This window comes from Phocoena sinus, chromosome 14 (assembly GCF_008692025.1).
Source record: "Phocoena sinus isolate mPhoSin1 chromosome 14, mPhoSin1.pri, whole genome shotgun sequence".
Taxonomy (NCBI): Eukaryota; Metazoa; Chordata; class Mammalia; order Artiodactyla; family Phocoenidae; genus Phocoena; species Phocoena sinus.
The window spans coordinates 31,220,424-31,234,856 of record NC_045776.1 but is presented as its reverse complement, the minus strand read 5'-3'; the positions used below and the strand labels follow the sequence as shown (position 1 = coordinate 31,234,856).

Here is a 14,433-nt window from a genome sequence, read left to right as displayed (position 1 = left end):
TTTCCCATTGTTTTTGGTGTCTGTCCCCAGTAGCTAAAGTTGGTTCAGTGAGTTGTGTAGGCTTCCTGGTGGAGGGGACAAGTGCCTGTGTTCTGGTGGTTGAGGCTGGATCTTGTCTTTATGGTTGGCAGTTCCACATCTGGTGGTGTGTTTTGGGGTGTCTGTGGACTTATTATGATTTTAGGCAGCCTCTCTGCTAATGGGCGGTGCTACGTTCCTGTCTTGCTAATTGTTTGTCATAGGGTGTCCAGCACTGTAGCTTGCTGGTCATTGAATGAAGCTGGATGCTGGTGTTGACATGGAGATCTCTGGGAGATATTTGCCTTTGATATTATGTGGAGCTGAGAGGTCTCTTGTGAACAACTAACCTGAATTTGGCTCTCCCACCTCAGAGGCACATCACTGATTCCTGGCTGCAGCACCAAGAGCCTTTCATCCACATGGGTCAGAATAAAAGAGAGAAAAAGTATAAACAAAGAAAGAAAGAAAGAGAGAAAAAGAAAGAGGTAAGATAATATAAAATAAAGTTATTAAAATAAAAAATAATTACTAAGAAAAAAGTTTTAATAAGTAAAAAAAAACAAAACAAAAAAATGGACAGATAGAACCCTAAGACAAATGGTGAAAGCAAAGCTATACAGACAGAATCTCACACAGAAGCATACACATACACACTCACAAAAAGAGGAAAAGGGGAAAAAAATCATAAATCTTGCTCTCAAAGTCCACCTCCTCAATTTGGGATGATTCGTTGTCTATTCAGGTATTCCACCAATGCAGCATACATCAAGTTGATTGTGCAGATTTAATCTGCTGATCCTGAGGCTGCTGGGAGAGTTTTCCCTTTCTCTTCTTTGTTTGCACAGCTCCCAGGGTTCAGGTTTGGATTCGGCCCTGCCTGTGCGTGTAGGTCGCCGGATGGTGTCTGTTCTTCACTCAGACAGGGCGGGGTTATGGAAGCAGCTGACTCGGGGGCTCTGGCTTACTCAGGGCAGGGGAACGGAGGGGTGCAGATGCGGGGCGAGCCTGCAGCAGCAAAGGCCAGCATGACGTTGCACCAGCCTGAAGTGCACCGTTCATTCTCCTGGGGAAGTTGTCCCTGAATCCCAGGACCCTGGCTGTGGCGGGCTGCACAGGCTCCCTGGAAGAGGGGTGTGGATAGTGACCTGTGCTCACACACAGGCTTTTTGGTGGCTCCAGCAGCAGCCTTAGCATCTCATGCCTGTCTCTGGGGTCCGCATTGTTAGCCATGGCTTGCTCCTGTCTCTGGAGCTCCTTTAAGCAGCGCTCCTTATCCCCTCTCCTCATGCACCAGAAAACAAAAAGGGAAGAAAAAAGTCTCTTGCCTCTTCGGCTGGTCCAGACTTTACCCTGGAATCCTTCCCCGCTAGCCGTGTTGCACTAACCCCCTGCAGACTGTGTTCACCCCGCCAACCCCAGTCCTTTCCCTGCGCTCCGACTGAAACTTAGGCCTCATCTCCCAGCCCCGCCCACCCCAGCAGGTGAGCAGACAAGTCTCTCGGGCTGGTGAGTGCTGGTCGGCACCAATCCTCTGTGCGGAAATCTCTCTGCTTTTCCCTTTGCACCCCTATTTCTGTGCTCTCCTCCGTGGCTCTGAAGCTTCCCCCCTCTGTCACCCATAGTCTCCGCTCGCGAAGGGGATTCCTAGTGTGTAGAAACCTTTCCTCCTTCGTAGCTCCCTCCCACTGGTGCAGGTCCGTCCCTATTCTTTTGTCTCCATTTTTTCTTTTTTCTTTTGCCCTACCCTGGTAATTGGTGAGTTTCTTGCCTTTTGGGAAGTCTGAGGTGTTCTGCTAGCATTCAGTAGGTGTTCTGTAGGAGCTGTTCCACATGTAGGTGTATTTCTGTTGTATCTGTGGGGAGGAAGGTGATCTCCGCGTCTTACTCTTTGCCATCTTCCCCCTCTCCTCCCTTTACTTTTATATTTAAAAAATTAAGGGAATGTTGAAATATTCTGAGTGACAAGGAGTCATATTTTTTTTGCTAATCCTTATTTAATTCCTGATTGCTATTACAAATTTTCTCTTCTGTTTGAGCAAATTCATCTACTCTGTGGTGAAGGAATTTGAGGTTAAAGTATAAACTGCCCTCAGAGATTAAAAAGATCTAAAAAAGTTACCTACCTTACCAGCAGTGTCCAAGATATCCCAATAAGCAGGCTCATTGTTCACCCTAACCTGGGTGTTATATGCATCTTCTGAGAATAATGCAAGCAAAATTTACATTTAAATATATTCAACATAAATGTTATGATTAATTTTTAGATTTCATAACAAAGAAGAATTTTTAACTTGGTTACTAATCAAGAGAATCATGTACTGTACTTAATTTCAGCACATAGATTACATAGAGTACATAGGATGTAACCCAGGGAAATAGAAGAAAGGAGTTTCTGCTTAAAGCAAAGTCAGGTGGGTTTCTTCTTCATCAGAAGAATCTCATGATTTAAGGTCCCTTAATCATGTTACCTAGAGAACAAACCATGGAACAAATGTATCAGTTCTTTCTAATCATGCACTGCAAATTTGCATCTTAATCAAAAGTGAAATGCTAAAAGCTCTTCCTCTAATATCAGAAACAAGACAAGGACACCTGCTTTAACCATTTTTATTTAATATAGTAGTAGAAGTTCTAGCCAGAGCAAAAAGGTAAGGAAAAAAAGGCCTACAAATTGGGAAAGGAGTAAAATTATCTCTGTTTGCAGACAATATGGTTTTATATGTAGAAAACTCTAAAGATTCCACAACACACACACACACACACACACACAGAGTTAGAACTTTTAAACAAATTCAGCAAAGTTGAACAATTCAAAATCAACACACAAAAATCAGTGGTATTTCTATACACTAACAATGAACAATACACTAACAACGAACAATACACTAACAACAATCTGAAAAACAAAGTAAGAAAATGATTTCATTTACAATAGCATCAAAAGTATATAGTTCAGAGCAACTATATATATAATGAAAGTTTTGGATTATAACTCAAGGAATAAAATAATCATCCCTGAGTCCATGCTGATATAAATAAATAATTGAATACATAAATAATACATACATATTTCAGAATAAACTTAGCTAAGGAGATAATGCTGTACACTGAAAACTATAAAACATTTTACTTTGTTTACTTGTTATTAAATTATACAACTTCATTGCATATTCTGGACTATAAACAGTTACAAGATATATATTTTGTAAATATTTTCTTCTATTCTGTAGGTGATTTTTTTGCTTTATTAATAATAGCCTTAGATGAATAAAAATTCTTTAATTTTATCAAGTCCAATTTATTTGTTTTTCTATTGTTGCTCATGCTTTTGGTGTCATAACTAAGGTTCTATTACCAAATTCAATGTTTTCTTCTAAGACTTTTATAATCTAGTCTTTAGGTCACTGATCCATTTTCAATTAATATTTTTTGTAGGTTGTTTGGTAATGGTATAAATTAATTTTGTATACAATTCTCTTATTATTCTTTTCATTTCTGTAAGGTTGGTAGTAATGCTCCTACTTTAATTTCAGATTTTACTTACTTGATTAAACTCTTTCTTAGTCAACCTAGCTAAAGACTTGTCAATTTTATTCATTATTTTGAAAAATCAACACTTTGTGTCATTAATTTTCTCTACAGTTTTTTATTCTCTATTTTATTTACCTCTCTTCTAATTATTTATTATTTATTCTTACCTTCTTTCTACTCATTCTGGGTTTAGTTTGTTATTTTTCTAGTTCCTTAAGGTCTAAAGTTAGTTTGTTATTTTGGGATATTTCTTTTTAATGTATGCATTTAGACTTATAAATTTCCCTTTTAATGCTATTGCTTCATTCCATAAGTTTTGGAATGTTGTGTTTTCATGTTCATTAATCTCTAAATATTTTATAATTTAACATCTGATTTCTTCTTTCACCGTTTGGTTTTTAATTTCCATATATTTGTAAATATTTCAGTTTTCCTCTCCTTTTGCTATTAGTTTCATTCCATTGTGATTGGAAAAGGTATTCTGTGTGATTTCAATCATACTTCCGATATATACTTGGAAAGCTAAGGAATGATTCCTGTAAGAAACAGCATCTAAACTGAGTAGGAGTTAGGAAAAGTAAAGAAAAAGGAAAACTGAAATCAGAATCTCAGATGTTATAAAGATGATGGAACAAAAAAAGAATGTAGATGATTTCAGTGTGGCTAAATCTTAGAGTTCAGGAAAGAAAAGTAAAATTTAAGAGTTTTTTAGACTTTCTTATTAATATATTAAATTGAATCATATTTTTGAGTGAGGCATCTGAAGTCAGACTGGCTGAGTTTAAATCCTGGCTCTACCACTACCAGCTTTCTGATTTTAGGAAATTTACTTTATGTCTCTAAACTATAAAGTACACATTTTTAAATGTTATAATAATATTGGTATTTAACTCATGGCATTGTTCAGAGGATTCAAAGAGATAAAGCATAGAAGGCATCCAGTATAATGCCTTGTGTATAATAAATGTTTAATAAGTGTTAGGTATGATTATTGTTTTTAAGAAATTTGGACTCTATTGTAATGTTATTTGGGGATATTAACTCTGGCTGAAATGTGGTAAATGAATTTTAAGGTGGAAAACTAGAAAGATTAAGTAGATATATAATAATCTAGGTGAGAAATATTGATGGCCTATACTATGATAATGGCAGTACGTTGGAGGAAAACTTATATATTTGCAAAATGTTTACAGGTTGAACCTATGGCATTTAGTGATATATGGAGAACAAGGAAGGAGGATGATGCAAGAGAAGCTCTCAGATTCCTGGCATTTGCAGATGGACAGTTATAAAATTTATTGGGAAGAGAAAAAAAGGAGGAGAATCACAAGTTCAATTTGGGAAAAGTTAACTTTGCCATGTCTGTGTTTCACTCAAGTGAAAAGAGTGAATATTTTGGTCTGAAGCTCTGTGGAGAGATCTGAGAGTCCTATTTCATTATGTTTTTTATTTCCTCATTCATGACAATCCCATCCTATGTATTTCAGCCTGTTCAAATACCTACAGTGAGTACACCATCATTTGTGAAACAAGGTTGAAACTTCTGAGCCTGAAACACAAATTCCTGGAGTATGGCTGCAATCTCTATTTTGTTTTATCCACCATCTATGTTATAAGTAAAGAACAAACAGCACCACTCCACTACAAAAGCATTTAGAACAGCATTGAATATTGGCACAATAATTATTCATATTGTTGATTTTGAACCACAAATAAAAACTTAATTACTTTCAGAATCTTTTCGTGTAGAAAGTAATAATAACCAAACACAGGATGCACCTTTTCAATGCATAGTAGAAAAATTCAATTCTACTATGCTATTCAATTCAATTCTACCAAATTCAATTTTTTTCTAGCTGTTGGAGATATGGAGACACATGTACACACACAGAGCCACACACTCACAATAATCATGATCTCCACTCTAAAGGAACTTATACAATCATGGTGGAAGACACATACATGCAATGGGATGTTAAAATCCAAAAATGTATAGGGCATATAGCCTACCTTCAAGGAAATTTATTCCTTATGACTATGCTCAAGAAAAATGAAGTTGTGGGAAGTAAAAATTGCAGAGAAGTTAAACTACTGTGGTTTTAGCAATTACCAGCTTTAGGAGAGGAAGAGATTTTCCACTACCTTTCCAGGTTATTTTGGCTGGACTAGAAATTAAATTGATATGAGATAGATTAGCATGAAACAATCAAATGGAGGTTTAATAATATGTATACATAGGAGAGACCCAGAAAAACTGAGTAATTCACCTAAGTAGCTGAAACCCTCACCTTAAATACAAATACAAACAAAAGAGGATGTTTGGGGTAGTGGTTTGGGACTTCAATGTGGAGGAAGGCACCTTGCATGGAGATGGAAAAGGAAATGTTTGTAAACAAATATTTTCTGCAACATGCAGAGACAATGGAACGTGGAGAGGAATTTTAACAAACTGACTTTGCTAGGTTTCACCGTCTCTAGTATGCCTAGTTCATACTCTAGTTAGCTATGATAGTAGCTTCCTTCTTGGAATATGTCCTTTATTTACATTCTTTTAGGCAGTTGGGGGAAAGTCAAAATTTCTTCCTGCTGTTTTGAGCCTTGACTGTTGTCAGCTCAAAATACTCCTTTTGCCAATGAGACATTTTGAAGTAGCAGCTTTTGCTCCCCTACACAACAATTCTGACAGCATTCAGTGCACAAGCAACTACACAATTTCTGTTTGTTCATTCTATTGTTCTTTGTGCTTTTACTGATCTTTCTCTCAGAAAAGAGAAATCTTGTGGAATTGCTTGCAATTTATTTTGAAGATGCATAAAGTTGTTTTTCAGTTTCAAGGGGAAATAAAAATAGTTACTCTGAAAAGTGCTCTGTGACCTGAGGATCACATGTGAATCTTCAGATTTCCTATTTGTTTATTTAAATTCAAAGGTCCCAAAAAGAGCCTGCTGAGACGAGTATAATACAAGCTATGTCAATACATAGGAATTCTATAAGGATCAACAAAAGTAACATATATGATGGTGCTTTAAAAAAAAAAATAAACACAATTCAAACTCAAGGAATGTTATATTGTAAGTTTTAAAAAAAACTTTTTCAACGTAACCATGAAATTATTTTAAAACGAAATCACTTTTGCTACTTATACTTACCCATGAGGGAATGCTTTCTTCCCAGCAAGTAAATCATAGAGCGTTTGGTAGGGTATGTTTGCAATAATCGTAAAAATATAAAGTTTTTAATTAATTAAAAAACCTTAAGGTGTTCTGGATGATTTGCTCAGAATAATTGATTTAATGCCTTCAAAGAGCAAACATATGTATTTTAATAACTTTAAAATATTTTAGTTGTAAATATGAAATTGGGGTAATTTAAAACTACAGTATTTGGGCTTCCCTGGTGGCGCAGTGGTTGAGAGTCCACCTGCCGATGCACGGGATGCAGGTTCGTGCCCCGGTCCGGGAGGATCCTACATGCCACGGAGCGGCTGGGCCCGTAAGCCATGGCCGCTGAGACTGTGCGTCTGGAGCCTGTGCTCCGACGGGAGAGGCCACAACAGTGAGAGTCCCACATACCGCAAAAACAAAAACAAAACAAAACAAAAATATATGTAACTGAGAGAAAATATTAGAAGATTATTGTTTAATTTTCACTGGAAGACTTTTTAAAAATCTTAAGATAGTGGAACACTTTTTATATGGTTTACCTAAAATCTAAAATGTAGTAAATTGAAGATATAATTCTATAACTCTGAGATAGTACACACCTCTAAGATATTAATCATTGACCCACTTTAAAAACAGGAAAACCGTTAAAAAAATAAAGGTTCAAATAATCTTTTTATAAGAACTTTCTCAAAGAATTACTTAAATAAATTATCTTGTGTGTGTGTGTGTGTGTGTGTGTGTGTGTATAAAGCAGAAACATTTTGGAGTATAGTGTACTGGACACTTTCTCTTGAACAAGAAGTTAAATCATGGATGAATCAGCACTGATGTAATGAATCAGCACTGATGCAAATGTAATGAATCAGAGTATCAATAATAACATCATTTGAGTGTGTAATCTGTGTTGCACACTCACCTAGGCACAGAATCTACAATGTTGAAAAAGATTTGATTTCTACCCACATAGAATTTATAATCTCTATGTAGGGGGATATATAAAAATAAGCAGGCAATTACACAGTATTTTAATGAGTGTTACATTAGAAGCATTTGAAAAGTATTTAGGTAGATAGCAGAAGACATCCTACCTTAGCTGTAGTTCAGCTAAGGTCAGTCTTCAAAGTGAGAAGATAGAAAACAAAGTTTGGAAGGAGGAAGACTGTGAGAGCCAAGAAAAATGAAAGGAAGTTGCTTGTATTTTGGTATAGTCCCTTCTCTTGAACCTAAACATTCAGTGAAATTTTATATAAGTTTTTGGGTATATATGCTTGTTGGGTGTAAAAAGGGTTTTGAAAACTAGCAGAAATTAGCCTCTAAGATGACTCAGGGTGAAGAAGAACACCCCTCCTCAACATGGAAATAATATTTGAACAAAGAGGTGCCATTATAAAATAAACCCTGAGGAATTCACAGGATTTATAAGGCAGAGTTTTGACTTTTTTCCCTATGCTGTAAAGTTGAGAATTTAATCAATTTTATTTAGGTCTGTGAGGGGTAAGTGCTCCCTTATGCTATCTGAGGTATACAGCAATTGAAATCTTTCCCCTAGACATATAAGCAGATTCTAGTGGAGTAGTTTATACTAACAAGCATTTCTCTGCTACCCCTAGGGAGAAGATCCATGTCACTGTTCTGGGAAGTCTGACCCTAAGATGGTCAACCATATGCATTCTGAATGGTCTACAGGTAGAGTTTCCAGTGAATGGCACTGCCTTGCATTTCAGGAAGCCTTGCCACATACATCAGACCCAGTGAGGTGGTGTAAGCTGGAGTGTTTCTTTTGAAACTTCAGGAAATCATCTGGAGATTTTTACTTGCTGAGAGCCTCTACTGGAAGATGTTATTCCAAACAATGGCTTCTTGGAGTAAGGACAAGCTGATAGTGATGCTTTTGACAAAAAATAATAGTCATCTTCTAGGGAGTAGACCTGGGCAAGAGTTTGCTGAAATAACAGCCAAATCAATGGTCTTCCCCAAAGTACATCTACAGAAAGTACTTCAGGACATCCTTTCAATGTTAGGGCTTTTAACCTTTTCCTTTCAGCCTGAGAAGATAGAGGAATCCATGGAAAGCTTGACTGCCTGGCTTTCTTTTGCCAAATAGATATGAGAAGCAGTAAGACTAGGTCACAAGTACTGATGCTGAATGTCTCAAATCATTTGGCTCTGCCTCACTTATTGTTGTTTTGGGATAAGTAGAAGAAGACGCAGATATCCTCTGCTCTACAGCTTCTTCAGCAAAGAAAGATGGCATATCTTGTTCTATCTTTCATGCCCCCACTCACCATACCCATGATAAATGGTTTCATGTTCCTAAGGCCATGATCTGTACAATGGTTGCCTTCCAGAGCTTTTGTAAGATTGAATGAGTTTAAATACAGATCTCTTCATAGAAATAAAAAGACATGTTGGCCTTCCCTGGTGGTGCAGTGGTTGAGAGTCCGCCTGCCGATGCAGGGGACACGGGTTCGTGCCCCGGTCCGGGAAGATCCCACATGCTGCAGAGTGGCTGGGCCCATGAGCCATGGCCGCTGAGCCTTCGCGTCCAGAGCCTGTGCTCCGCAACGGGAGAGGCCACAACAGTGAGAGGCCCACGTACTGCAAAAAAAAAAAAAAAAGAAGACATGTTATGGTCAGGGCAATCATGGGAGTCCCAGAATCCTACTGGCTTTTCACCCTCACTCAATGAACACCTCCTAAAAGACTCCAAAGAAACTCTGGCACCCATAGATACAATGTGAGAATATCTAGTGACAGAAGATTGATTTATACCAAAACTACTGTTTCTTGGAAGATGGAATAGATGCACTTTTCCTTATGCCTACTGCTACATACAATATAAAACCATGGACATTATATGTGAAATAAGAGTAAGAAGATTCTGAAAGGCAGAAAGAGGCAGACTTGTTAAGAACTTCAGGAGCCATATTCTGGTAGCAAATAAGTGCATAAAACATGTTCAATGTTATTAGCCTTAGGTAAGTACAAATTAAACCCACAATGAGCTATCACTATATATGCATCAAAATGGCTAAAACATAAAAAAAAAAAAAACAGTGACAGTGCAATGCTGGTAAGTATGCAGAAAAACAGGATCACTCACACATTGTTGGTGGGTACATAAAATGATATTGCCACTCTGGATATATCATATATCCTACATGTAATACATAAAGCGGCAGTTGCACTCTTGGCCACTTATTGCAGAGAAATGAAGACTTAAGTTCACACAAAAACACACTAAAAAAGTTTCCAAAGTGTTTATAGTAGCTTTATTCATAATAGCTAAAAACAGGAAACATCCCAAATATCCTTCAATCGTTGTGCAACCTGTGGTACAACCATATCATGGAATACCACTCAACAATAAAAAAAAAAAAAAAAAATGGAGGATTGAAACATGCAACAGCCTGGATGAATCACCATAGAATTATGCTAACTTAAACCAGGTAACCACAAAAGGTTACACAATATATTATTCCATTTATACAATATTCTTCAAATGACAAAATTACAGATATGATCAATAGCTTAATAGTTGCCAAGTATTATAGAAGAAGTGGCCTATGGCTTTAAAAGGCAACATGACCCCACCCCACCCCAATAAAGATGTTAAAAAAAAATGTAGAGTGGCTCACTTTTATCCATGGTATAAATGAAATACTTTCCCAGAATGCCACTCATTTGCTAAAGAATTACTTCATATCTTTACTTAGTTGAGAATTTTTTCAAGTACCTCACAGGATAGACTGCTAAACTATTTACACCTTTGTGGAAAATTTAGATAACATTTTCCTTTCACAGTTGGTCTCTCAAAATATGTTCTTCCCTATGTCATCCATACTATATGTAATTAAGGAATTACTCTTATCTTGATTTGTATATATTAAACTTTAATGATATGCTTAAATCTCCTGAGAATAAAATGTGTTCTCTCAAAGTTCTCCAAAAATAAATAATAAGGCAACATGAAGTATCCTTATGGCAATGGAAATGTTCTGTACCTTGAGTGTATCAATATCAATATCCTGGTTGTGATATTGTACCATAGTTTGCAAGATGCTATCACTGGAGAAACTAGATAAAGGAACATGGGATCTCTCTGTATTATTTCTTAAAATTCCATTGAATTTACAACTGTCTCAAAAAAAATCATAAAAATTATTCACTTATGTTTAAAATTATTAAGAAATCTCAAAATTCTTAGCAAACTAGGAATAGAAAGCAGCTTGCTTTATTTAATACCAGGTATCTAAACAAAGCAAACATTATGATTAATAGAGAAATACTAAAAACACTCTGTCAGATTGAGATACAAGATAAAAATACTCATTATGAATACATTTATTCACTTTATACTGGTAATTCTAACCTGTGAAGCTGCGCAAAAATATGACTGATGTTTTAAAAAATGTTTTAAAAAAGAGGAAAATGTCAATATTCATGGAAAATATATTTTGAGTATGTAGAAAATTTCAAATAAATAAAATTTCTATTTATTCTATAGATAAATCAGTAGATTTAATAAATGAATTTAGTAAGTTTTCTTGCAACAATGTCAATATAGAAAATAATAAATTTTATTTTTATATATGAGTAACAAAAGATAAGAAATGAAATTATTTAATGGTGTCAATTACCATAACATCACATGTATCAAATCTCAAAAAATGAATCTTGCAGAAGTTTTGCAAGAGTCTTACTTAGGAAGCTGGAAAACATTTTGAGAAAAATTAAAGATGATATAAACTAGTAGAAGTGAATGCCATACTTACAGATTGAAAGAGTCAATATTTTAACCGTGTCAAATTCCCCTAATTGATTTATAAAAACAAACCAAACAGATTTGTAGGGAGGATAGAGATTCACAACTAATTCTAAATTAATATGAAAATGAAAAAGGCCAAAAATAGTTACAACAATCTCAAAACAGAATAATTTCTAACATATATTGAGATTTACTATTAATCCACAGCAATTAAGACAATATGATATTGGCAGGTGGATTGAAAAATAAACTGACAGAATGGAGAACACATACACTAATGAACACTTTTTTTAGATAATAGAATTGGCATTTTAGAGCAGTAGTAAAAAGAAAATATTTTCAATAAATAGTACTGTGAATCAGATATAAATATAGAAACCAATGGACTGGACTTCTACCTTACAATATAAAAAAATATAAATTCTAGTTGGGTTTTAAATATAAATATGCAAAGCAAAACAACAAAGTTTCTCAGAGATTTCATAGAATACCTCCAAGGCTTATACTGGTAAGATTTCTTAAAGGCTAATATAAACACACTAATTATAAAGTGAAAGACTGACAAATTGAAACACATTTATTAAAATTGATACTACATTAAAACAAAAAAAAATGTTTCATCAAAGACACTACTAAGAGAAGAGAAATCAAGACATAATGTGGAATAAAGTATATGTAACAGGAAAAAAAAAAAGGTTCATATCTATAATATGTAAAGAATTCTTACAAATCAATCAGAAAGAGGCAGACTCCTCCAATGAAAAGTGAGCAAGAGATTTAGGGATCTTGCCGTTGGCTGCTGTCTGTGTCATAGTTGTAATCTGAATCTTGAACTTTCTGAGGAGAGCATTGAGCTTCAGAGTTTCTATCAGCTGTGTGGATGAAAGGCTCTTGGTGCTGCAGCCAGGAGTCAGTGTTGTGCCTCTGAGGTGGGAGAGCCAACTACAGGACACTGCTCCAAAAGAGACTTCACATCTCCATGTAATATCAAATGGTGAATATCTCCCAGAGATCTCCATCTCAACACCAACATCCAGCTTCACTCAACGACGAGCAAGCTACAGCGCTGGAGACCCTATGCAAAACAACTAGCAAGACAGGTACAAAACCCACCCATTAGCAGAGAGGATGCCTAAAATCATAATAAGGCCACAGAAAACCCCAAACACACCACCAGACCTGGATCTGCCAACCAGAAAGACAAGATCCAGCTTCATGCACCAGATCACAGGCACTAGTCCCCTCCACCAGGAAGACTACACAACCCACTGAACCAACTTTGGCAACTGGGGACAGACAGCAAAAACAACGGGAAATACGAACATGCAGCCTGCGAAAAGGAGACCCCAAACACAGTAAGATAAGCAAAATGAGAAGACAGAAAAACACACAGCAGATGAATGAGCAAGATAATAACTCACCAGACCTAACAAATGAAGAAGATGTAGGCAGTCTAACTGAAAAAAAATTCAGAAAAATGATAGTAAAGATGATCCAAAATCTTGGAAATAGAATAGAGAAAATGAAAGAAACATTTAAAAAGGACCTAGAAGAACTAAAGATGAAACGAGCAATGATAAACAACACAATAAATGAAATTTAAAATACCCTGGAAGGGATCAATAGCAGAGTAACTGAGGCAGAAGAACGGATAAGTGACCTGGAAGATAAAATAGTGGAAATAACTACTGCAGAGCAGAATAAAGAAAAAAGAATGAAAAGAACTGAGGACAGTCTCAGAGACCTCTGGGACAACATTAAAAGCACCAACATTAGAATTATAGGGGTTCCAGAAGAAGAGAAAAAGAAAGGGACTGAGAAAATATTTGAAGAGATTATAGTTGAAAATTTTCCTAATATGGGAAAGGAAATAGTTAATCAAGTTCAGGAAGCACAGAGGGTCCCATACAAGATAAATGCAAGGAGAAACACGCCAATACACATATTATTCAAACTCTCAGAAATTAAATACAAAGAAAACATATTAAAAGCAGCAAGGGAAAAAAAACAAATAACACACAAGGGAGTCCCCATAAGGTTAACAGTTGATCTTTCAGCAGAAACTCTGCAAGCCAGAAGGGACTGGCAGGACATATTTAAAGTGATGAAGGAGAAAAACCTACAACTAGGATTACTCTACCCAGAAGGATCTCATTCAGATTTGATGGAGAAATTAAAATCTTTACAAACAAGCAAAAGCTGAGAGAGTTCAGCACCACCCAACCAGCTTTACAACAAATGTTAAAGGATCTTCTCTAGGCAAGAAACAAAAGAGAAGAAAAACACCTACAATAACAAACCCAAAACAATTAAGAAAATGGGAACAGGAAAATACCTATCGATAATTACCTTAAATGTAAATGGAATAAATGTTCCCACCAACAGACTGAATGGATACAAAAACAAGACCCATATACCTGCTGTCTACAAGAGACCCACTTCAGACCTAGAGACACATATAGACTGAAAGTGAGGGTATGGAAAAAGATATTCAATGCAAATGGAAACCAAAAGAAAGCTGGAGTAGCAATTCTTATACCAGAAAAAATAGACTCTAAAATAAAGACTGTTAGAGGAAACAAAGAAGGACACTACCTAATGATCAAGAGATTGAACCAAGAAGAAGATATAACAATTGTAAGTATTTATGCACCCAACATAGGAGCACCTCAATACATAAGGCAAATACTAAGAGCCACAAAAGGGGAAATTGACAGTAACACATTCATAGTTGAGGACTTTAACACCCCACTTTCACTAATGGACAGATCATCCAAAATGAAAATAAAAAAGGAAACACAAGCTTTAAATTATACATTAAGCAAGATGGACTTAATTGATATTTATAGGACATTCCATTCAAGAACAACAGAATACACAGTTTTCTCAAGTGCTTATGTATCATTCTCTGGGATAGGTCATATCTTGGGTCACAAATCAAGCCTTGGT

General features: G+C 35.9%; 1 protein-coding gene across 1 annotated transcript in view; it reads right to left on the bottom strand.

The window, feature by feature from the left end:
• Positions 1 to 14,433, bottom strand: part of RIT2 (Ras like without CAAX 2) — a gene marked incomplete at its 3' end in the record, with an annotated part of 597,419 nt that overhangs the window by 342,981 nt on the left and 240,005 nt on the right. The window contains 1 exon segment of the mRNA XM_032603705.1: positions 2,145 to 2,221. Coding sequence (XP_032459596.1) covers positions 2,145 to 2,221 — 77 coding nt within the window.